This window comes from Alligator mississippiensis, chromosome 1, assembly GCF_030867095.1.
Source record: "Alligator mississippiensis isolate rAllMis1 chromosome 1, rAllMis1, whole genome shotgun sequence".
In the NCBI taxonomy this organism is placed as follows: domain Eukaryota; kingdom Metazoa; phylum Chordata; order Crocodylia; family Alligatoridae; genus Alligator; species Alligator mississippiensis.
Window position 1 is genome coordinate 223,538,915 of NC_081824.1, and position 23,905 is coordinate 223,562,819.

The window sequence follows — 23,905 nt, forward strand, 5'->3', positions numbered from 1 at the left end:
TCTGCAAGTATCTTACTCCTAAATCTATGGTAGGCATCCTACATGCAAGCCCAAAGCCCAGAGATTTTGGGGTTCAGATGCCCCAAGTCTTGTTTGCCCTTAACCCAAGGAGCAATTCTTCTAAGTATCACATATAGTATTTTACACAAGCGAGCCCATTGCATAGAGTCCCCCTCAAGTCGTGGAGAGCCACTACTACACTGAATAAATTTTGACTTCGTATTTACTCCCACAGCTGAGCTATGCATTTCTTTCCCATTTCCAATTATTCCTGTTTCTTCATCAACTTTAAATGCCTGGCAAACATCACCAAATGGGTGATGTTTGCCAGGCAAACAGTTCACCCAGAATGCCTCTGTTACCTCCTCTCTCAACCTATTACATATGATTAATGGGGACCTGCCTTCCATGAGGTGGACCTGGACCAGGTGGCCCTGTGCCTCAACTGCATATAATTTTTTATAGGATCCCAGGACTCGTGACAAGAACACCTAGTTCCAGTCTTGAGTGGAGGGCTAATTAACACATGGATCATTTGTGGGGAGATCTGGAGTATACTCACATACTGAGCAGTGCTGAGCTGTGAGGTCACCATGGCTTGAAACACTGTTGACTATGCTGAGGCCCAGCCTAATCAGCTTTATGGTAAATCATGAGTCTTTTGGCTTTAACTAATTTCTTGCATAGTGGACACGTGATGCTATGGCAATGTTGAGTTGAGAGGCACAAACCATAATGCTGCAGCTACATATGGTGACATAGCTTCTAAAAATAACCGTATACCACCGACATGGCGTGGTATGGGTTCTTACTGCACCATCATTTAGTACTTCCAAAAGTACATTTAGAACTACTAAATGGTGGCGCAGTAACAACAGCGATGTAGGGGCACATGTTGATGTGCACAATTTGTACTATCTATATGTAGATACATAAGTGCTATTTAAAATGTGTTTAAAATATGTGCTAAAACTTGTAGCAGTTTCAAAAAAGGTTAAATTAATCAATTCTGGATGAACTAAATCTATGAGTACCTGTACTGATTTGCTTACATAGCAAGTTATGATTATTTCAAGGTCAATGTTTTTTTAAATTTATTCCTCACTTCCATTTCCGCAAGGAGAAGAGGGTCTGAAAATAAGGCAGAGGGAAGAAGAGGGAAGGGGCAGAGGGCAAGGGAGCCACCTGATCTCCCCAGATTTATTTTCCCTGCTGTAGCAGTGGGAGGGGGATAAATTCAAAGCAAACCTTCAATAATTAGATTTTATACCTGGAAAATTATGACAAAATTATAGTTTTTCCATATCTAGAATCTAATTATTGAGGTCATCATCTTTTATTCAGCGATGAGTAAAATTATTTAAGTAAATATTTTATAAAAGCACTCTACTATTTTTTGTTGGTATTTAAAAATATAGCACTGGGTCAGTTCAAATTTGCCATTCTTTTGCATGGCTTGCCAATAGGAAATGCTGAGGAGAAAGATGTATCTGAAGCTTTAACCCTCTGTAGGATTTAGGTTTCTTACTATGCAGGAAGGCTACCTTTCTACTCAGAATAGTTTTGAATCTGCATCTTGAGCTAGGAATCTTGAGTTATGCACCAAGGAGAGGTCAGACCTTTCTTTCAAAACACCATGAGAGGAGGAGGCATCTACATCTATAGTCATCTTGCTGGTAGCCCTTCAAGCAGGCAGCCCCACCACCCCTTCCCCACCTTGGTGGGCTGCCACAGTGCCCTGAGGACTGCTGACTCCCTCTGGGAAGCCAGCATTTTATTTTTTGTATGTTTTCTTCTATTTTGTTTCCTGCAGATTTTGCACGCAATGCTGTATTTCACAAAATCTGCAACATTGTGATTTGGTAGGTCCCTACCTATCATTTGTAGATATTTAATTGCAGGGTGTAAATGTGCTACCTGTCAAATACTTTTTGCAAGGAGACAAAATAGTCACATCATCATTTATATGCCTCTTATCAATGAGAGTATAAAAAGGAGACCACTCAAGAAAACAGATCTCCAGCTGCATTCCAGAGTCAGTATAAACCTACTGTGAGAAAATAAATATGGCCAGAAACATGACATTTTTTATTCATTTGCTGTTTGCCTCCAGTTGACAGAAAACAGATTTTGCTGCTTTCCTTAATTAGCTTGAACATTTCATTAATTAACCAAATCAAAGCAATAAAAATTATAAGGGTGCAAGCTATCACATTCTCCAATTAACATGCGTATGAAAATACCTGCAAGTGTCTCTTAGTAGTTGGCAAAGGTGAAGGCAAGTTTAGATTAATCCAAGAGCAGGTCATAGTTTTCTTTTTATTCAAAACCATTTTTTTCCAATATTGTTGAAATCTGTCCTCAGCCTGCCCCAGTGCCCAAATTGACAGGGACAACTGTGAGACAAAGTGGGGGGGGTGGGGGCATCTACACATGCAATTAGAGCACCTGAATAAATTCCAGTGCAGTTTGCATAGGAGTTTATTGTTCTCAGGTGCAGCATTTACACATGTGCCCAGAACCGCGGCACATTGAACTGGAGTCTCACAGCCCCAGCTGGCAGGGAGGCCGAGGAGTCAGCCTGCCAGCATGGAGCTGCTCCATCCCACCTCAACATGCTGCAGAGGGGCTGACCCCAATCTGTAGCACCCTTGTGGCTCAGCCCTCCCTGGTCACAGTCTATACGTGTGTTGCAGTGGAATTCATTAATTTACTTCAGCCTGATAGTGCCACACGTGTAGACAGTGACGCTTTACTACAGAGCTAATTAGCCAACTGCAGTAAAATGTGCATGTAGATACCTAGGAGGGGCTGGGAAAGGAATCTAGATACTAGCTGACCCTTGAAGTCCTTGATGAAGAAGTGGCAATATGTTATGCTGCAGCTGTTAATCTTCCTTATTCCATGAGTCAGTGACATCTTGATGCCTCCAGAAATCCTTGAAGTCAATAAGAAAGATACCAGCCCTACTCTAGAACATGAGGAAAATAAATAGAATGGGATGCTTAGGCATTTGGATATGGGAAAATGTTGCCTTGGAAATCTGGGTTTAACAAAATAAATCTTCAAAAGTTAGCCTGTCTTCATCCCCTCTGACTGGCTCCTTTGTGGCCGTCAATTATATGCTTACCTGACAGAAAATGAATATTAAGGAATTTGTGCAGGCTCAGCACCTTAGCATCCTAGCCAATGAATCACTGCTCCAGGAAGCCTAAAAGCAAGGGAAAAGTCAGAAAGATTTACTGGAAGGTTCAGAAGAGGGAAATGAATTTGAAGCCCCTTCCACCTGACTCAATTTTGCATTTGTAGATGTGACGAAAGAAGAGAGCCTTTATAATAAACTTGACTGAAAGTAAAGGCCTGATGCACTGGCAGAAAGATGCCATTGTAGAAGTTCAAACACATTAGGACAAACCTCAGAGGCATGAACAGGAGAAGGAAGTATGTGATATATTGGTGAGTCTAGTTCTGATGGAAAAAGAGTATAGAGAAACCCTCTTGCTGTGGTGCTTGTGCCACTAAGGGGCCATCTGCAATAGACTTAGATGCTATTAGTTATCTTGGAAATCTCTGCCCTTTCACTATATTGATTATATTACTTTAAGCACAGGTTTCTTTGATAATGGAAAGAAGGTAGGGAGAGCTGCTGAAAGGAGAGAGGTAGGAAGCCTGGAAAGGTGGAGGTTGTTTACGTTGCCTAATAGAGTTCAGTGTGTTGACTGCACAAGGTGCTAGGCAGTAGCCTACTGTGTTGGGTAAAGTCAACATTAAAACTGTAGGAGCAGGACCAAAAAGCTGGCAAAAATAGACTCCTGTATCATAAACATTTCAAACAGGACCAGTGATTTGAAAAGCTACTGTTATTGCCTGGTTGGCTAGGGTGACTTGACACCTCACAGACGAGAGAACATAGCTGCCCCCTTCTGCCCCCGAAGGCACTTTGTTTGTCATGATCTTCACCCAACTACCTTTGGCCTCACTCCTCCCATCCCTTCTTTTTTGTTAAGATGTTGCCCACCCTGTCTCCGGAGCTCATTTCCCCTTACCGCTTCTTTACCACTCCAACTTTTTTTGCCCCGTGCTCCCCTTAGAGGCCTGGTTTAGCCTCTGTAAGAATTGAAACTAGCTGCTGTTTTTTCCCCACTCACATTCAAGTTCACTTGTCACAGCTTTAAGTTTTGAGGCCCAAGTGGAGACCCCTTAAAATAAGCCTAATTTTCAGAAAGGTGTTGAGCATCCAACCTCTGTAAATCAGGCCCTTTTTAAAGGGCTTCCACCCTGGATATCGAATATCACCACTCCCTTTTGAAAGCCTTTGATTTTTTAAAGAAATTCATATTGGCCAGAGTGATGCCTCTTTGATGTTGGCTTCTTATGACTAGTCATGGGACTTAATTTTATAGGTACTAAAATGTTCACAGAAAAAGAAATTTGAGGGTACATATGTGTCTATTTACACAAACCAATTTGAACATGTATCTTTTAAAGGATTTGCTGCTAAAACTGGTGGGAAAATGTATGCTAAAATGTTGAAAAATGTTCTCCCATGTCATTAACAGTTTGGATGAAATTTATCATCAGAATTTCACAACTGGAAACCTTTCTACAAGTCCCACAGATGACTAAAGTCAAGCAAACAACAGGTTTTTCATTACAATGTTCCCTAGTTTTCACTGATTTTCAGAACGTCAGTGGCATTTTTAACAGGAAACAGGAGTTCTGGACATCCTGACAAGCTTTGTTTTCAAAGAATATGCTTGACTTTCATCCAATCAGAGAAAAGCAGGAATTTCAATGTAGCCCTTAAGTAACATCTTAATTTTAAATATTTACTATATTATCAGAGGCAGCACACGGCCTCTGATACAGAGCATCTTATCTCTGAAATGTTGCAAACTCTTAAAAACAGCTTCTGCCTTATGGCTCTACAGGGCCTGCAGCTGCACTCAGGGGAGCAGCCACCCTTAGCAGCTGGGATATGGCCTCAGGATCACTGCTACTGACAGCCAGGGCCCTGCAGATACACCAGCTCTGCCAGACAAGAACCCTGGAAAGGCCCCTCCACCTGGACCACCTGGTCACGGTATTGGAGGACTGGCTGGGAGACGCTAGGGCCTGGTAGGTGGAGGACATGGCCTGCTAGCACAGGTGGTGGGTGGAGGATGTAGCCCGCCAGGACAGTTGGTGGGCGGAGAATGTTGCCTGAGAGGAGGCATGGGACCGGCTCAAGTAGACACAGGACTGGGCAGACTGGGAGTTCCAGGCATAGCTCCTGGCCCTGGAGCACAGGCATGTGGAGGCGCTGCAGAAGCAGAATGCAATTCTGGCCCGGGCATTGCAGGCCATGGACAATGACCACCAAGTGCTGGACAGCATTCTGGCTCTAGTGGTCACCTTTGTGCCCCCTGCTGCTCAGCCCCAGATGTTATCCCCGCTTACCCCTTGGCAGTCACCCACTGCCTAGCAGCAGGCCCCTTCCTGGGCCTGGGAGGAGGTCCTGCACTACCTCCAGTAGCCAGGAGTAGGGGCGTTTTTCCTTGGTGTCCTTCATGCGCATCTCCGAGTAGAGCATCACTGGGCAGTAGCCACCAGCACTCTATCTGAGTTTGAGAGCCAGTGGGCTCTGTCTGGTGTGCTCTGCTCAGTAACCCCCAGGGAGCACTTGTTTGGGCCCTATGACTCTGCACATACACACCCTGTTTTCTTATGATTTGTCCCAAGAAATCAGTTGAATTTTAAGGCTCTGGCTGCCCACCCAGTGGCAGCCTCCAGTTTTTTAGTGGGCTAGGCCCGCGGCCCTTTTTATTCAAATAGGCCAGCAACCAGGAGCCCCTGGCCTGGCCCTCGCCGTAAGTCCAGCGCCACCGAGCCCCACTCTGCCCCCCACCCCAGGCCCAGCGCCACCACTCACTCTGGCTCCATGTGGATGTGGAGCCAGAGCTACCTGCAGCATGGCAGGGATTACATACTGGCCCTGCTGACTCTGGACAGTACTTGCCAGAGGGGGTGTCACCCATACCAGGGGAGCATCAGCCGCTGTCACCCCTGGGTGAACCCCAAGCTACTGCACTTGCCACGGTATGTGCACCCACAGGGGAGCAGCTAGAGGCCAGGGTACTGAACGCCTGTCCCCGGCCTCTGCCCCATAGTTGCCCCCACCCTATAGCCCCCACACCCTTGGATGGCACACAAAGGACTTTGTACATAGTTTTTATGGAGAAGAAAGTTTTTTATTGTTGGTGGGTGGGGTGGGTAGTGGAGGGGCTCTGTTTGTTGGGGAGGGAGGGGGGCTGTGTTGGGGAGGGAATGGAGAGGAGGGCTCTGTTTGTTGGTGAGATATGGTGGAAGAGGGCTCTGTTGGGGAGGGAAGGAGAGCAGGGCCCTGGTTCTTCTTCTTGCATATGGCTTCAGAAAGTTGACTCCTCCAACCATTTAAGAGTAGATCCATCAATATTACTGCAACCTTTCAGACTGTTTGCTCCCTCTGGTACACCATATTGAGGGCAGCCAGTATATGCTGGGCTGTCTGATCTCCTTTGCCACAGGGGCATGATGATGAGTTTGTAAGGCCCATTTTATATTTGATTTTGTTGAAGGCTCCATAGTTGAAGGCTCCATAGCTGATTGTAGTCAATTCAGGTTTACCCATGCCTTACATGGGAGTTTATAACCAGGAGAGTGTGAAGGTGGTAGTTGTATGTAGTTGTGTAGTGGAGTGTAGTTATTATTCCATTGCTCTTCTCACCATCCCTGGCATCATGATGACAGTACGGTGCCTCCTACTTCCTCTATGATGTTTCTGGCAAATACTGGCAGGGTTTTTCTGCTTCTTCGATGTTTCTGCATTGGGTATTTTTCAGTTATGTCATGTAGTGGATGTTCTTCCTGTTAGGCTCTGGTTGCCAGGTCAAGCAGTATTCCAGACCTCTTGATGTTATGAGGGGGGATTCCTGCCAAGATGAACGTGTTTTTCTGTTCCATGTATACTGGGCAGCCACTTACTGTTGCTAATGCAGAATTCAGGGCACTGTCCAGTTTGCAGGTGTGGGCACTATTTGCCCACACAGGAAGGCAGTATTCTGCAGCTGCATAACCCATGGCTAGTGTAGTTGTTATGTTATCCTTGCTGGTGGCATACTAAGAAAAACCTTAGAAGTGGGGATTCTTAGAAGACCAAGCTTCAGCTTTTTGGGCTCTGGTTGATGTGAAGGGAATACAAACTTGTTCTTCTGAGTCATGTCTGCAGTGAGCAGAGAGAACTTGAGCAGGGTGCAGGGCCCGGGGAAAATTAGCCTATGTGGGGCCCTGCCCCAGACACGAGGAAGCTGGCAGTGGATTCTGCGGGGGGGGGGGGGTTGCCAAGCAGCTGGACACGACAGATTCAGTAGTGGATTCAGCAGAGGGGGAGAGGGTGGGAAGCTGCCGGGCATGAAGCCGGTGGCTACGTGGAGTTACCGCAGCCGCTTTGCCTGGCTCCGCAGGGCCCTCCAAAGCACAGGGCCTGGGGCAGTCGCCCTGATTTGTGCCCCCAGGGGTGGATCTGGCAGTGAGTATGGGACTGAGAGTGTGGGGTGGAGGGTCTGTGGGTGATGGTGCAGGCTGGCTAGAGTGGGGAGTGCTAGAGGATGTGGTCAGCCAGCACCTCCCGCACTCAGTGCTCTGTCCCCCTCTGGCAGGTGTGCAGCCTGGGGTGGGAGGGGCTGCCACTGCAGGTGGTGCTCCTGCTGTCAGATGTCCTCCACATCCCGCCCAGGTCTCTTAGAAGAGCTCCTCCCAGGCCTCACAGATGTTATGCAGCATGCAGGATGCGATGAAGACCCAGCATTTGTCCTTGGTGAACTTGATGCGGATGGTGAGGGTGCACCACCAGCCCTTGAAACAACTGAAGGTGCACTCTACCCAGGCATGGGTCTGGCCCAGGCAGCAGTTGAAGTAGGCCTGACAGGGGTTCAAGTGTCCAGTGTAGGGCTGTGTGAGCCAGGGCAGGAGTGAGTAAGTGGGGTTCCCAATGAAGAGGGGTAGGACCACCACAGTGCCTAGTTGCAGGTCTGGCACCCCCGATGCAAAGCACCCACTTTCCACCAGGCCTGGCAGGCCAGAGTTCCAAAAGATTCAGGTGTCGTGGATGCTGCCTGCCCAGCCAGCACTCACATGCATGAAGGCCCTGCAGTGGTCCATGATGGTCTGGAGCACCACAAAATGAAAGCTTCCCTAGCACCCGTCTCCATGGTGGGGGGCAGGTGACAGGGATGTGGGTCTCGACCAGGGATTTGATGCACTGGGGGAATCCCAAGGCACAGAACCCCATCACCACTGCCATGTGGCCATATACCTGGAGAACAGTGTGCCCCAGCACGTCCTGGAGGATGCCGCATACCTCCTTGACAGCCTCCCTGGTGGTGGCCTTGCCCATGTCAAATAGGTGTCCAGTGTATTGCAGGCTAGCAGGAACAGCCAGCCTGAGCAGGGAGAGGACCACCCAGATGTCCACAGCGAGGGCTGGGTGCATTCTAGTGTGTTGCTGCTGCAGGTGTGACCAGAGCTGCTCCAGGAGGTCAGGAAGGTGGCCTGGGTCATGCGTAAGGCCTACAGCCACTGCTTGTCATCCCAGGTGTGCTGGATGATGTGCCCCCAGCAATCCTAGTTGGTCTGGCAGGCCCAGAGGTGGTGGGGCTGGAGGCCCAGAATGGTGATGGAGGTCCTGGTGGTGGCATCCTGGAGCCTGTCATCAGCAGCCCTGCCATGGTCCAGCCAGGCAGATGGGATGGAGGTGGCAAGTCCGTGTCAGTGGCCCTGGAATGGCACATGGCAAGCTGGTAGGTGGTCACTGCATGTGGAGGAGCCAGGAAGATCAAACATGGTCATGGGCCAGGCAACAGTCGGTGTGGAGGGCCAGCAGGGCCAGTGCAGTGGCCAGCAGGAGCCTGGGGCACTGGTTGTCACTGCCAAGTGCAGGGGTTGGAGCAGCCATGACACAGGGAGACAATGGCAGTGAGGAGAGTGGTGCTGAATGCTGTCCCTATGCTGGACATGCTGTTTCTGGCCAGGGAAATGGCTGGCCAGAGAGCACTGAGCAGAGCTGGCTTTTGAAGAGGGCTGCTGGCACCTGGCAGCTGGAGCTGGAGCCTGAAGCTCCCCCTGGTGGTGGCAGGGGCCCATTGCAAGGCAGCAAATTTGCTTCCACTTCCTGCATGTGTAGGCGTGTACCCAGTACCATTTATGTGTGAGTAATTTAGTTGTGTGTAAACTGGTGCCGCATCAAATGGATGTGTAGATGCACTCCATTAGGTACATCATGCTCACAGTCATCAGACTGACCCTTGAGAGCAAGTGTATCATTATTTAAAAACAAGGGGCCTGATATTGTCAGTTGAGAAAACAAGTTCAACACAATGTGCTTTCGAAGGCTTCTCTGCACCCTCTGAAGTACAAGACTTGCCAAGATTCATACGCTAATCAATCAGTCATATCATATGCTGATAATGACTGGAATCTTGTACAATAACTAATGGGGTGTCATTTATTAATCTCAATGCCCCAGTTAATCTCACTACCAATGAGAGACCAAATGACCAACGAGGAGATATGTTCTCTTCCGAAAGAGCAAGTGCTGTTATATTCTTTCACTTTTCAGTAACATTTAAAATCTTGAGGATAGCTTCAAACACTAGGTAGCTGCAGCATGAGAAAAGAATACACTTCAGCTGTTCATCCCTAAGCTACTTCTTTGAAGTACTAGACTGAAACTTTACCGTTTTGCCCTTTCTTAAGAAATGATTTCTAGATACCAAACTGTTTTTTTTTTATTGCATGTATTGATAAAAATTGATAAAGTAGCAAGCTACTTTAGATCATCTGCTTATAAGATGACATTTCAGAAAAGGGCATTTTTGTTGCTCCTAGTGTCACAGATTTTAAATTGTCTCTGACTTAAAAAAAACATTCTTGAAGGATAAAAGATGATGTATTCTTAAGGTATGGTAGTTTTAAAACAATAAATGCAAGGTCATATTAGGGCAAAACTGTTAATTACCTACTTCATTATTGTCAAGGTTAATACAGTATTTGAGAGCAGTAGCTGTTTTTCATCTCCTCTTTGAAACAAGGCAAGACAGCTGTTCTTACAGGCAGATCCATTATAGCTTATCACTAAAGGACAGACCACTAAAGAAACACCATGAAATATGGCTACTGTCACCAGCATCCAGAACAACGCCGAACCTGTTCAGAAAGCAATGGAAATAGAAATGAAAGCTATTGCTTGAAAGTAGTGGACTTTAATTCAAATAAATTGGGTTTCATTGATTTTAATGCATGACACTTACAGTGACATGAAATTCACTGGCACTCCCTAATCTATTGTAATTTTAATCTATCTTAAATTGCACAGTGTTTTGCATTGATAAATGTTCTTTAATAAACATTGGATATTGACCTTAGCAAACCATGACCTTCCTTTTTGAAATCTAGTTAAAGCTGCACAGTACTGTATGTTTTGATTTTCATTATTCGTGCTTGGCTAGTTATTGTACAAGATTGTATGGGATGAACTCAACAGACAGAAACAAACGTTACATAAATCTTAGCTGAATCAAGCTTAGTCTATGATGCTTTGGTTTTAACTATAAAATATCTGTATTTCTTTACTAGCCACATCCTCCTAGTGCCATTCATCTAGGCAATTCTGGAGACTAATATGTTTGTATGTATATAAAATATATAGCGAGAACAAAAAAGATGTTCACGTATGAAAACTGTCAATATTTGTAAAGGGATGTATTACAAGTAAAATTCTTTCTTCCAATTTCCAAAGCCATACAATTTTAAATAGCAAAAATTTCCTATTGGCCATTATAATAGAGTTACTAGCAAAGAATACAGTCATAATTTTTTATGTAACCTCTGATCTCTATATTTTTAAGATAGAGCAACTGTTTTACCTCTTGGAATTTCTGACATTATATTGAAATTTCATGACATTCTCTCTCTCTCTAGCTCAGCTAAAATACTGTCTATTTGGCACTAGACCAGAGAACACCAATGTGCTGACAAGAGTCCAGACTCTCAAACTTGGGAACCTAAGTTTAAGCAGCTAAATCTGCATTTAAAGACCAAAATGAAAATAGCATAATTTTCAGAGATGCTGAACACCTGCAGCTCCCATTAAGTTCAGTGGATTTTGTGGGTGCTTAGCACCACTGAAACTCAGGGAAGTTTCAGTAAGGATAACAGGATTTTAGGAGCTTGATCCAAGCCCTTTGAAGTCCAGTGGAAGTTTTTATTTATTTTAATGGGCTTTGGGTCAGGTCCTTAGGCTCAGCGCCTCAAAGCTATTGAAATAAATAGGAGTTTGGTGCCCAAACACTTTTGAGGATGTGACCCTTGGTGGTGAACCTTAGGCTCTCAACTTTGAAAATTTTGGCCACAGGTAATATCCAGTTAGTGGCTTATTTCAACTTATGTAGTGCAAATATTTCCACTTGGCTAGAAACCTACAGTACATCATCCAAATGCATATTCTGTTTGTTCTTGATATACATTATTTCAGGAATACTTCACGTGTTCTGACATAAGTTGAATTCTGTAAAAACATTTTATTTAACTTTTGGGGGGTGGAAATCTATATAATTTTTAAAATGCATTATGATGACATTCTTAAAGATGAAAGGGAGTAATTATGCTATATTGCAATATGTGCTTTGGGATTCTTATTTATTTATAGACCCATTAAATGATGATGAGTTAACTTTAGTTATCTCATGAGATATGACACAATATTGGAGACCTGTGTTCAAACAATTTTATTACTGTTCACATAGCAAAATATTAGGTGAGGGCATCATTGGGACACCCTGAATTTAGTTTTTTAAACTGCCTTTATCACTATCTACTTTCCTCATTCTAAAGAAGTATTTTTTTTCCTTAACAGAATACTTGCTAGTACAGTATTATAGGCTTGACTTTGTATCTTAGGGATCAGTGAATATTACCAACATGTATTTCCCTTCACTCAGTGAGGGAAGGTTAGTAGAAGAGACAACCTATTCTTTAGAAAATTCTAGGGCTGTCAAAAGATTAAAAAGTTTTATCACAATTAGATGCACGAGTAAAAAAATGAGTTGCAATTAATTACAATTGCATAGCTAAAAACTCAAATTATGTGCAGAAAAACTCAGTTATACAAAATAATGCAGGTACTTTGTATGGTTGGGGAGTGGGTGTGGGAGGTGTGTGGGGGCGGGATTTGTGAAGATGTCGGGGGTTGTGGGGGGGTGGGGTTTGGAGCCCGGGGAGGGGAATTCCCGCATAACCTGGCAGGATGTGGGGTACTGTGGGTCAGGAGTGAGGGACAGCATCAAGACTGGGGGGGCTGTGGATTGGGAGTGAGGGGAAAACAGACACACGCACACACACAAAAGACCCAGCAGATAAGTCTCTGGAGGGGAAAGGGGGGGCAGCTTGAGGCCCCCACAGTGAGGGAGGGAGTGGGGCAGAGGCAGGGGCTGAGGTGAATGGGGCTCTGGGATGGGTCATGGGATGGTTGGAGCCACGAGCATGAGCATGGGGGGCATGTGGCCCCCAGATTTGTGCGTGGAGACAGGCTGCCACTGTGGACTGGAACTCTGCCCTGCTGCTGTTGCCCTGGGAGCCATATGAGACCATGTACCTCCCACCACTGGGCAAGCAGGAGACATGGCACAGCCAGCGTGCAGCTCCCAGGGCAAAGGCAGTGGGGTGAAAAGACCCAGGCCGCAGTGACAGCCCACATCCATCCCAGGCACAAATCCGAGGGGCACATGCCTCCCCTAAGGTGTGCACAGTGAGAGGTGCTCCCCCTCTCCCCCACACTCCTGGATGAGCTCCTTTGGCTCCGACTGTCCCATGACCCACCCTGGGACCCCAATCACCCCGGCCTCTGCCCCTACCCCTGCCTCTAGCCCATTCCCTCCCTCACCATGGGGACCTTGATCTGCCCCCTCCCCACACACCCCTTCCCTCCCTCATGCCCCTTCCCCTTCATAGACTTGCCTGTTGGGCATTCCTTCATATGCTGCCAGGCTGCATTCCTAGACGCCTGCAGGCTGCAGCTTCATGTCTGTGCACAACCCTCCCCCCCCACCCTGCTTCAGACACTCAAAGCCTGTGCTTAGGCTGCCCTGCAGTCCTCTGCAATGCCACCGCTGCCTTGCAGGGTGGCGCACAAGTGGCGATGATGGCAGCAGAGTGGAGCCAAGGCATGAGCTCCAAAGCCATATGCACAAGTAATATGTTTCTACTGGGAAAATGACACCTCTCCTGGTGGAAACTGAACATCTGTACATGACCATTATGGTTCATAGGTTCATAGGTGTAGGGTCGGAAGAGACCTGAGCAGATCATCAAGTCTGACCCCCTGCCTTGGGCAGGAGAGAATACTGGGCTTATATGACCCCTGTTAAGTTTAAGCTCATATGACCCCAGCTAGGTAATTATCAAGCCTCCTTTTAAAGACCCCTAAGGTAGGAGGCAGCACCACTTCCCTTGGAAACTGGTTCCAGATCCTGGCCACCCTGACTGTAAAATAGTGCCTCCTGATGTCTAGCCTGAACCTACTGTCAATCAACTTGTAGCCATTATTCCTTGTTGCTCTAGGAGGTGCTTGGGGGGAACAGGGTCTCACCCATTCCCTTCTGGTCCCCCCTGGTAAGTTTATAGATGGCCACTAGATCCCCTCTCAGCCTTCTCTTGCGAAGGCTGAACAGGTTCAGGTCCCGTAGCCTCTCCTCATAGGGTCTGCCCTGCTGCCCCCCGATCATGTGAGTGGCCCTCCTCTGGATCCTCTTGATGCTGGCCACATCCCTCCTGAAGCACAGCACCCAGAACTGGATGAAGTACTCCAACTGTGGCCTGACCAGTGTCACATAGAGGGGAAGGATCACCTCCTTGGACCTGCTCATGATGCATCTGTGGATGCATGACAAGGTGTGGTTAACGTTACTGACCGCATCCTCACACTGGCGGCCCACGTTCATTTTAGAATCGATAATGACTCCAAGATCTCTTTCTGCCACTGTGCTTTCAAGAAGGGAGTGCCCCAGCCTATAGGTATGCTGCTAGTTCTTTCTGCCCAAGTGCAGTACCCTGCAGTCCTGGGGGACTCCACTGCCCACATCCTTCCAGGTTGAATATGACCCACCCACCACTGCTCTCTGGGTGCAGCCCCCTAGCCAATGTGTGACCCATCTGACTGTGTAGGCATCAGTGCAGCAGTCGCCTAGCTTTTTAATGAGAATGAGGTGGGACACAGTGTCAAAGGCCTTCCTGAAGTCCATAAAGACTACATCCAACACGACACCTGCGTCTAGTGATTTTGTGACCTGATTGTAGAAGGCAATCAGGTTGGTCTGACAGGACCTGCCCCTAATGAAACCATGCTGGTTGCCCTTGAGCATCATCCCCCCCCCGCTGGTCCCTCAAAGATGTGCTCCTGGATAATTTTTTCAAAGAGCTTCCCCAGGACCAAAGTAAGACTAATGGGCGTATAGTTGCTTGGGTCCTCCTCCCTTTTTTGAAAATGGGGACCACATTGGCTTTCCAGTCTTCTGGCACCTGGCCAGAGCACCACAAGTGCTCGTAAAGCTGTGCCAGGGGCCCCACAATGACCCCTGCCAGTTCCCTCAGCACCCTGGGGTGGAGAGCGTCTGGATCTGCTGATTTGAACATGTCCATCCCCTCCTAGGCCTGGCGGAGTCTCTCCTGAGTCTGTCCTGAATCCCGGTGGGGGAGATGTCCTGGTCTCTGCTCAGAAAAATGGAGGCAAAGAATTTGTTAAAAAGGACTGCTTTTTCATCTGGTGCAACCCAGATTGCCAAACATATCCTGCAAGGGCCCCACATTGCCTGGTGACTTCTTTTTACTCCCTATGTATTTAAAAAAGGACTTTTTGTTGTCTTGATCCTTGTTGCTAGCCCTAGTTCCGTCTCCGCCTTAGCCTTCCTAACAGCCTCCCTACAGACTCAAGCGATGGAGGTATAATCGTCTTTGGTAATAGCCCCTCCCTTCCACTGGATGTAAGTCTCTTTTTTGGCTTTCAGGCATTCCTGAATGCCTTTGGTGAGCCAAGGGGCCTTTTGAGCACTCTTGTCCCCTTTGACTCACTTTGGGACTGTCACCCCCTGGGCTCGGAGGATCGTCTCCTTAAGGAACGATCACTCGTCTTGGACACCTAGATCCCCTACTCTCCAGGACCACAGTGCCTCTCCTACCAATCCCCTCAACTCATTGAAGTCGGCCCTCCTGAAGTTAAGGGCTACTGCCTTGCTGCAGGCCCTTGACACCCTGCACTGGATGGTGAGTTCCAGTAGGCAATGATTGCTATCGCCCAGGTGGTCGAGGACCTGGAGTCCCCTCACTAGGTCGTCGCCTGTGGCCAGTTCCAGGTTCAGCAGGGCATTCCCCCTGGTGGGACTGTGCACCTCCTCGGTTAGGTGGAGGTCTTGTATATCAGCAAGGAACCTACCTGAGTGGTCAGACCTGGCTGACTGCTCCTCCCAGCAAATATCCGGGTAGTTTAGATCACCCATGACAACCACATCCCTTGACTTAATTGCCTCTGCGAGCTGACCCAAGAATTCCTGGTCCAGCTCTTCCCCCTGGTTGGGTGGTCTGTGTAGACTCCCACTGTTAAGTCCCTTTCCCCACAACCCCCTCATATTCTGACCCAGAGCTCTTCAATCTGCCCCTCTTCTGACCCCATCCTGTTAGTTGAGGACATGTATTACTCTTTGATACGAGCGCCACACCCCTGCCTTTCCTCCCTGTTCTGTCCCACCTATATAGTTCGTAGCCGCTAATGTTTACTGCCCAATTGTGGGTTGAATCCCACCAGGTTTCAGTGAGCCCTACTATGTCTGAGTTTGTACTAGCTATCCAGAAGGTGAGTTCCTCCTGCTTATTCCCCATACTTTGAGCATTAGTGTAAAGGCATTTAAGGCCTCCTATCGGTGCATGCACCCCTCTCCACCCCCCACCCCCCCGCACCGACTCCTAGGACTATCCAGACCCTTGTCACTTACCTGGGTACTTCTTGTGCTCATAACCTATCTTGGCTGGGAGATGTCCTTGTGTCCTACCATGGCCCCATCCCCCAGCGACACTAGTTTAAAGCATGCTGTACGAGATCAGCCAACCTATTATGTAGTAGGTAAATGTTATCCTGATTTTACATCCAAAGAGACAAAAAAATTGCTGTCAGCAAACTAAAGAATTCCTGTTTGGTTCTCCCAAACTATTTTTTTCTCTGAGAATCCCTCCACAAAGAAATAAATCACTTCATTTTTTTCTTTTAGGCCAAATTCAGGATAGATACATATTTTCAAAAGCATGACGTTTGTGGCAGAAAGTGGTTTTGGTTTTTTGATCAGTTTTCATGAGAGCTAACAAGGATGTTGGCAGGAACTGATTATCGGACATTGACATTCTTCAAGATGGAGTCGTACAGCCACTGTCTGCAATTGCAAAGGAGACTTGGCAGCGGTTAATGCTGTTTCAAACGGTATTAATTCCCTCAAGGATATCTGCAGGTAACTTTTCTACCCACAAAACCTAGTTGAGATTTTTTCTTTCTGGGGCCAAAGCAGGGAGGCTTTGGTGGTGCAAAGGAGACAGAATTCTTCTCCATCACCCTATGGGGAGGTTACATCGCAGCGGAGGGTACACTTCAGCACAGAAAAGGCACTGTACATGGACAATAAAGATTATTTCAAGGGAATTTTTCTTCTATGAAAAGTAGCCCTGAGATAATGTCGGATGGTACTTTGGTATTTCAATCTTGTATTCAGTTATGGGCATTTCATTGTCAAATGTGCTGTTTTATTATGTGGTAATTAAATATGAATGATCACAAAGTCATTCTGCCAAAGAGAGTCACTAGCTTATTGAAACCCAGTCTTCTCGTGTTACTGAATAGCTTCAAAGTCAGAAGAAGTCATCTACTTCCTTTTCTCTTATTTTATTCCCCATTGTTTTAATATTGCTAGATACAAAATAGCAAACTGGGCAAATAACTCAAAGAACAGGGATCAATGCAAGGTCATAATTACTTTGCATTTAGCCTAGCTTTCTGGAGGTGTCTGTTTATTAGCAATATGTTTCTATTGAGTTTATGGAGATTCAGCAAAAAAAAAAAAAAAGAATTGAAATAGGGAAGGTAAGAAAGGCAGATGCTACAGCACACAAAGTGGGCATCACTTCTATATCAGGAGCTCACTTTGAGGAAAATAAGAGCAGAGCCTTCACGATTTAGCATAAATATGGTAGTATGAAAGAACACATTAATACAGTCCAGACTCATACACAGCAGAACTATTTTACTGTACAACTCTGCCAAATATTTGCACTTTTTTAATGACACATCAAATGGTGTGGCTAGTGGAATGTTTTCCATGGAAATTAATTCTCATTAGAAAATTAGGATTTTGACTGAACTTTTTTTTAATGAAACCTATGAGCTATCTGTTGATTTTTTTTCATTGAAAAATTAAATGCCTGAAAGCTGCAAAGTTACCAACATATTAAGATTGAACTATGCCCTCCTGGAAGTTCTCCTACAGTTCTTTTTTGGTTCAGTTCTCCTCTGGGTTAGACTCCCTAAGCACACATTATGGCTAGGGACAGATATTCAAAAAGTGCTAGAGCAGCCCTCTCTTCCCTTCGACAGTACTGAACCAAATGGGGGCTTGGCCAGGCTTTGGCAGGATGCTCTGATTAGCCCAGCAGGGAATTGATAAGTGTTTATCACCCCTAACTCAGTGTTTATCACCCGATTAAGAAAACAACAGAAGGACATTACCAGATACCTGTTGATTCTACCTGTTGATTCAGCACCAACTGTAGCCAGCATGTGGTCTGCTAGCTAATACACAGACACCTCTCCACAAGGCAGAGGGGAAGGGAAGTAGAATTCCTGCTTAGTTTGGAGTTGGGGGGTAGGGAGGGGGCGAGCAGCCTGCAGTATCTGCGGAGCTGCAGCCAGAGAGCAGAGGGGAGAGGTCAGCCTTGCTGTAGAGCAGAGAGCCCCACCCAGCCCAGAAAGCATGCCGGGATGCTGGGGGAGTCTGATTTATCTTAAACCAGCAAGAGGTCTGGGACAGACATCGCATAAACTGGTTTGAGCCAAATCAGTTAAGTCTGATACTACATTCAACCAGATTTATCTCAAACCAGTTTCAGCCATTTTCAAACTGGTTTATGTGCACTGAACATCTTTTCTGCTCCAGGCTTAAACTAGTTTCTGATCATTTAAACTGTTTTATGTGTAATGTCTGTCCCTAGCCTATCTGTCATAATGCCTGGTGGTCGTGACATACCTCTCCCATTTGCCAATAGGAGCTATCTCTGGGACCTTGCAGGATATGCTTGGCAATCTGGGTTGCACCAGATGAAAAAGCAGTCCTTTTTAACAAATTCTTTGCCTCCATTTTTCTGAGCAGAGACCAGGACATCTCCCCCACCGGGATTCAGGACGGACTCAGGAGAGACTCCGCCAGGCCTAGGTGGGGATGGACATGTTCAAATCAGCAGATTGTGAGATTGCACATTAGATCCCATCGTGCCTTACCCCAGTATAGGGGGAGCCCAACCCAAGGCTACCCTGCACCAGCAAGAAACAATTGCCTGTAGCTGGGAGCCCCCTCAGTTGAGGGGCACCCAGCTGTGGGTGAGCCTCATGCATCTCTGAGCCTTGTGGACCACTGCTGCCTCAATCCCTAGGGCCTGGGGGTTTCACACTGGGCAAGGTGTACCCCTGCAGCTGGGAATCTGTCAGCTGACAGGGCTCTCAGCCACAGGGGAGACCCTGCTATATATGTAAATTAAAGCTCAATACCAATCAACCAGCTATAAAATTAGTACCCATTTTTGAGGTCTAACTTAATAGCTGTTGGAGCTTTTTATTGTGTAATAAGTACTTTGCATGTGTAGCTGGTCTTATGGTCATTGCACAATTAGCCAGTTAATTACACAATGTCTGTAACATGGAGGGGGGGCTCATATAATAAGTTGATATGTATAAATACTGATACAAATGTCAAGAAAACTGCAGTTGTATCTAGAGCACCATTCTGGTTGGATCTTGCAGTGAATTCTCTGTTGACTATCTGTAGTTAAGTAGGATTTAGGTTCCTAAGTGAAATAAGTTCTTCTGAAAATGTTAACCTGGGCTTCCCTATTTTTATCCACAAACCAGGATTACTTTGTTCTCCTCTTCATCCTATGAATAGTAATGATGTACCCATTCTTTTCCCTCCTTTAGGCAGAATTCAACCCTAAGCCCAGTTGTCTAAGTTAGTATAAATGATTTTTTAAGTTTAGCTTTGTTAGTTATCATACTCTGTGCTGTTATTCATACAGTATCACATCTGCTACATTCCTTTCATCCACAAGCTATAATTCTGTTATATCAAGATTTGCCTGGAAGTATTTGTTTTTCTAATGCAAATGCTCAGTTTTGCTGATAGTTTGTCATAGTCTCCTCCCACAGATGCCTCCTTGCTGTGCCAAGTGAGTATAGGTCCGTGTGACTCAGCCTGACCTTCGCTGAAATGGATGGGTTGTTTGGTAAAGTCTGTTCAGTTTGTGAATAAGGGATCTGGCTAAGTGCCTGAGACTATTTCAGGCAGTGACTTTGGCAGCTTCACTTCAGAGGCAGCTAGAGCTGCCTTGAGGGCCAGTGAACAAGCAAAGTAGCCATATTGCACGTTGAGGAAGTCGGTGGGGAGCAGATGTAGGAAAGAAACTTCACTCACCAAGACTGCAGAGGGGCTGTGAAACACCTCCTGAGCTGCTCCTGCAATAGCATTATTCCTTCCTTCTAAGGATCACCCTAGTAGTCAGGGATCACTGGACAGACCCCTCGAGCTGTGTCCCAGACACACACAAGGGGTCTACAAGGTATAGACGTAGAATGGTAACAAAAATGGCTTCTACCAAATATGTCTCAAGGAGAACTAAGGCAGGTTTATGTACATGATAGGCGAGTTAAAAAATATGGGCCAGTTCTTCAGCTGTTATGAATCAACAAAGTAAATTTCACTCAATTGGGGACCATACCTATTCCTATCAACTGGTGCATTCTTAGTATATCTTATTCTTATTGGAAATTTACAGACATCAGGGTGGTCCTCACTAGGAGTTGCTAATTAAAACCTCACTGAGCAGAAAAAGTGTTCAGTTAACAATTGATGTATAAGAGCAGAGATTGACTTCATATGAGCCCTTGCAGCCCATCCCTATCATCCAGGCAGTCCCAGATTAACACATAGGCAAACTAGGCACATGCCTAGGGCCCTGAGATGCAGAGGCCTTCAGTCCTTCCCTCCGTGGTGGCAGCACGAATGGCCCCATCCACCTCCTTTCCCTTCCCTTCCCTTCCCCTCCTCTCCCTTCCCTTGCACTGGCCTTGCCACCATAGAGGCTGCTTCCTAGCAGCGATTCCAAGCCTGCTCCCTGTGGGCAGCAGCCCCGGGGTGGGCCTGACCGGCCCGGGGCCCACGAATTTGTTTGCCTAGGGCCCACTAAAGAGTTAATCCAGCCCTGTATCCAGGATTGTAACTAGAAGGGAAGTTGAGTGGAGAAAAACAGTTTAAGGAAAAGAGAGCTCATGTATTCTGTCCTAACAGTCTCTTCAGCAAGAACTTTGATATTTACTCCCTCCCCTGCTGGTCTGTACAGTGTTGTACTACAGGTAAAGTCACCACAGCTTACACTATCCTTCCAGCTTCCAGGCTGTGAATGTCCTAGGGACATAATTTAGCCCTTTCAGAAGATGCCTGAAGATAACTTATTATCTATCCACAAGCTAGCAGAGAGCAGATTTAGATTGGACATTAGGAAGAACTTCTTCACAGTTCGAGTGGCCAAGGTCTGGAACGGGCTCCCAAGGGAGGTGGTGCTCTCCCCTACCCTGGGGGTCTTCAAGAGGAGGTTAGATGAGTATCTAGCTGGGGTCATCTGAACCCAGCACTCTTTCCTGCTTATGCAGGGGGTCGGACTCGATGATCTATTGAGGTCCCTTCCGACCCTAACATCTATGAATCTATGAAACTGGATAATAAAAGGCGTCTTTGCTATCAGGTTGTCTGCAGAGGCTGTATGCATCCAGTGATAGAGACATAGTTAGTTTTTACTCTTTTTTATCTCCCCTACTGCAGCCTATGATATTAAATGAAATCAAATGTAAATACTGAGAGCAGCTACATTCAAACACATTGTGCCGAAGAAAATACTACCTAATAAACTTCACGATGCTTTCTCTTCCAAGGCTTTCCCATAATAAAACATGAGAAAATGCAAGCTATGGAATGATTTTCTTTTAGCTGATCTATATACTGTAAACTAGACTCAGCCTATCAGCCTTACCTGATGCAGACTGGTAAGAAAGAATAATCAAAATAATAGCCCCAATATTTTCAAAATGACTAGTGATTTTAAGTGCCTCTGCTTTTTGAGTACTGAATACCCACTCTGAAAATGAGGCTTGTCTTAAAAAGTCTCAGACTGGTTGCCAAATCACTAGTTTCCTGAAAAATTTTAGTCTGTATTTCTCTCAAAGTCCCCGCTGCATGATTTTGTACTAAAGTATTTCTTGTAAAAAATATATATACTTTTTTCCTTAAAATGAATGATTCTGAGCTACCTGAGAGAAGTCTGTAACACATCTTGGAATATATTTCTTGCCAGGTCTTCGATATTTTTCTGTTCAGTAATTATTGGTCAAATATTAAATAAAAGACAGTATTTAATCAAAGAAATTTTCTGTTCTCAGACTATCGTTAGAGGAAATAAACCTCGCAAGGACACTTCAATCAATGGCCTACTAGAAGAATTTGACAATATCTCAGTAACACGTTCAAATTCCCTCCGGAAGGAAAGTCCTCCCACCCCACACCAAGGAAACTCAAACCATGTTCAAAGCCACCAGGAGGAAAATGGTTATCTCACATATTCTCAATATTCCAGTGAATCGGACGCCACTACAGACTATGTCACTGACAAACACAGAGACAAGAGCCTTTTTGGGGAAGAGTTAGACAGATACTGCAAAGGTAGCTATGCCATGAAGCAAAATGGTCACATGATAAAAACAAAACCCACAGATGCCTATTATTCAGAGGTTAAGCCCTTAAAGTCAGACATCTTGAGGTTCCTTCCAGATTATAACACGCACATGGAAACAAAAAGCAAACCAATTGAGTACGGTGGCCTAAAGCTGGAATATCAAAGGGTTCCAAGTGGATCTACGCTAGACTATAGAGAACCCTTTCACTATGCTCCTTCTAGAACTTCAGTGCAAAGCGAGTGCTCTAAAGAAAGACTGGAATACAGTGACAGCGATTGGGGAAGTGGACCCGGCAAGGATGATTATGAGAAAAGACCAAAGTCGTCCTATGTAAACCAGGCAAGTCCTCAACCAACCATGAGACAGAGGTCCAGGTCAGGGTCTGGCCTTCAGGAACCAGTCATGCCCTATGGAGCAAGTGCTTTTAAATCCAATCAACAAGGACATTCATATAGTTCGTACACCTACCCTCGCTTGTCAGAAACTGCAGCAGGCATCCCGAAGGTAAAGTTAACCTCTGCACCTCTAGCACAGGCCGGCGCTTTCAAAGCTGTGGCCGATATCTTCAGAACGTGGTTCTGTGAGGTGAAGCACCCGAATCTCTGTGTAGGCATCTAAATAGAGGTGGTCTGATACCTTTTCTCATGCTGTACCTGTGCTCTCATTGACCTCACAGCTGCAAGTGCTCAGCAAGTCAACGGTTTTGAAAACCTGGCTGCTTCTACTGATTAATCTGAATATGGATTTAAGGGCAGATTTTTAAAGGCATTTATTTCAGATCAGATTTTTAGAGGAATTGATTTTAATGGAAGTTGAATATCTTTCAATATCTTTGAAGTATGCCCCTTAGGAAGGCACCTAAAGATCTGGATATGTATCTAAGTAGGATGTTCAAAAACACTGAGTTCCAATTGATTCCACTGGGAGTTAGGAGCCTAGAGGCTTTCATAAACTCCACCAAGTACATACTTGCATCTTTAGGCCTTTAAGGAATCTGGCCCTTGGTGCCTTTTGTTAGGCACCCAAGCAGGTATATTTTGGCTGGTGGTCATTTTTTCCCCTGAGAGCATTGAGAAAAGTGAATTTTCAGAGGTTAACAATGAAAAATGTAACTAAATTGTAAATCCAATGTTTTAGAGGGTAGAGTCCCCGTTTTACAGTGAGTGATGAGATACTCACCTGCATGGAATTGTTTGCAACCTAATCTTCATATTTTTAATTGAAAAAATGGAGAGAAGGAGCATGACACAGCGTGCTAGCCACTTACCATAGGCTTACAGACAGTGGTTTGGAGGCCACTTGTGTAGACAATCCTGTCTGTAGCTGATTCATAACCTGTCAAATCATATAGATGGTAATGAAAAGCTCTGTAGCTGAGAAGCTAATACATCCAAGTTTGAGACCTGTACTTAAAACCTTTTACCATCAGAGATGGAGATTGATTCATTTTTACTGTTTTGGAAAAGCTTGACATAAAACTAATTCTGTACACATGTTCCAAACCATTTTACACTTAAATCAGGAAAATGCAATTCATCTATGATACCTAGAGACATACTCTCTTATATAGGTTTTGACCTGATTCTGCACATTTTTCTTTGCATGAGAAACACTGCTTGAGTGGGCTTGTTCTTATGAGTAAAACTACTTATGTATGCAAGGGTTTGAAGGATTGGAGCCATGCATAAAAATATTAGAGTTTAAGTAACCGGAGCTGACAGCTAGAAGTTCATACATTTGGACAGAGTATCTCCAAATTGAGATGCCGGGCCATCTTAGTTTAGTTAAACAGCTAACAATTTCTCAGTG

The 23,905-nt window shown here is 45.6% G+C and overlaps 1 protein-coding gene across 1 annotated transcript in view; it reads left to right on the forward strand.

The window, feature by feature from the left end:
* Positions 1-23,905, forward strand: part of PAK5 (p21 (RAC1) activated kinase 5) — a 264,366-nt gene that overhangs the window by 207,452 nt on the left and 33,009 nt on the right. The window contains exon 3 of the mRNA XM_014595094.3: positions 21,803-22,600. Within this exon, the coding sequence (XP_014450580.2) occupies positions 21,803-22,600 (798 nt within the window). The remainder of the gene's footprint in view (positions 1-21,802; positions 22,601-23,905) is intronic.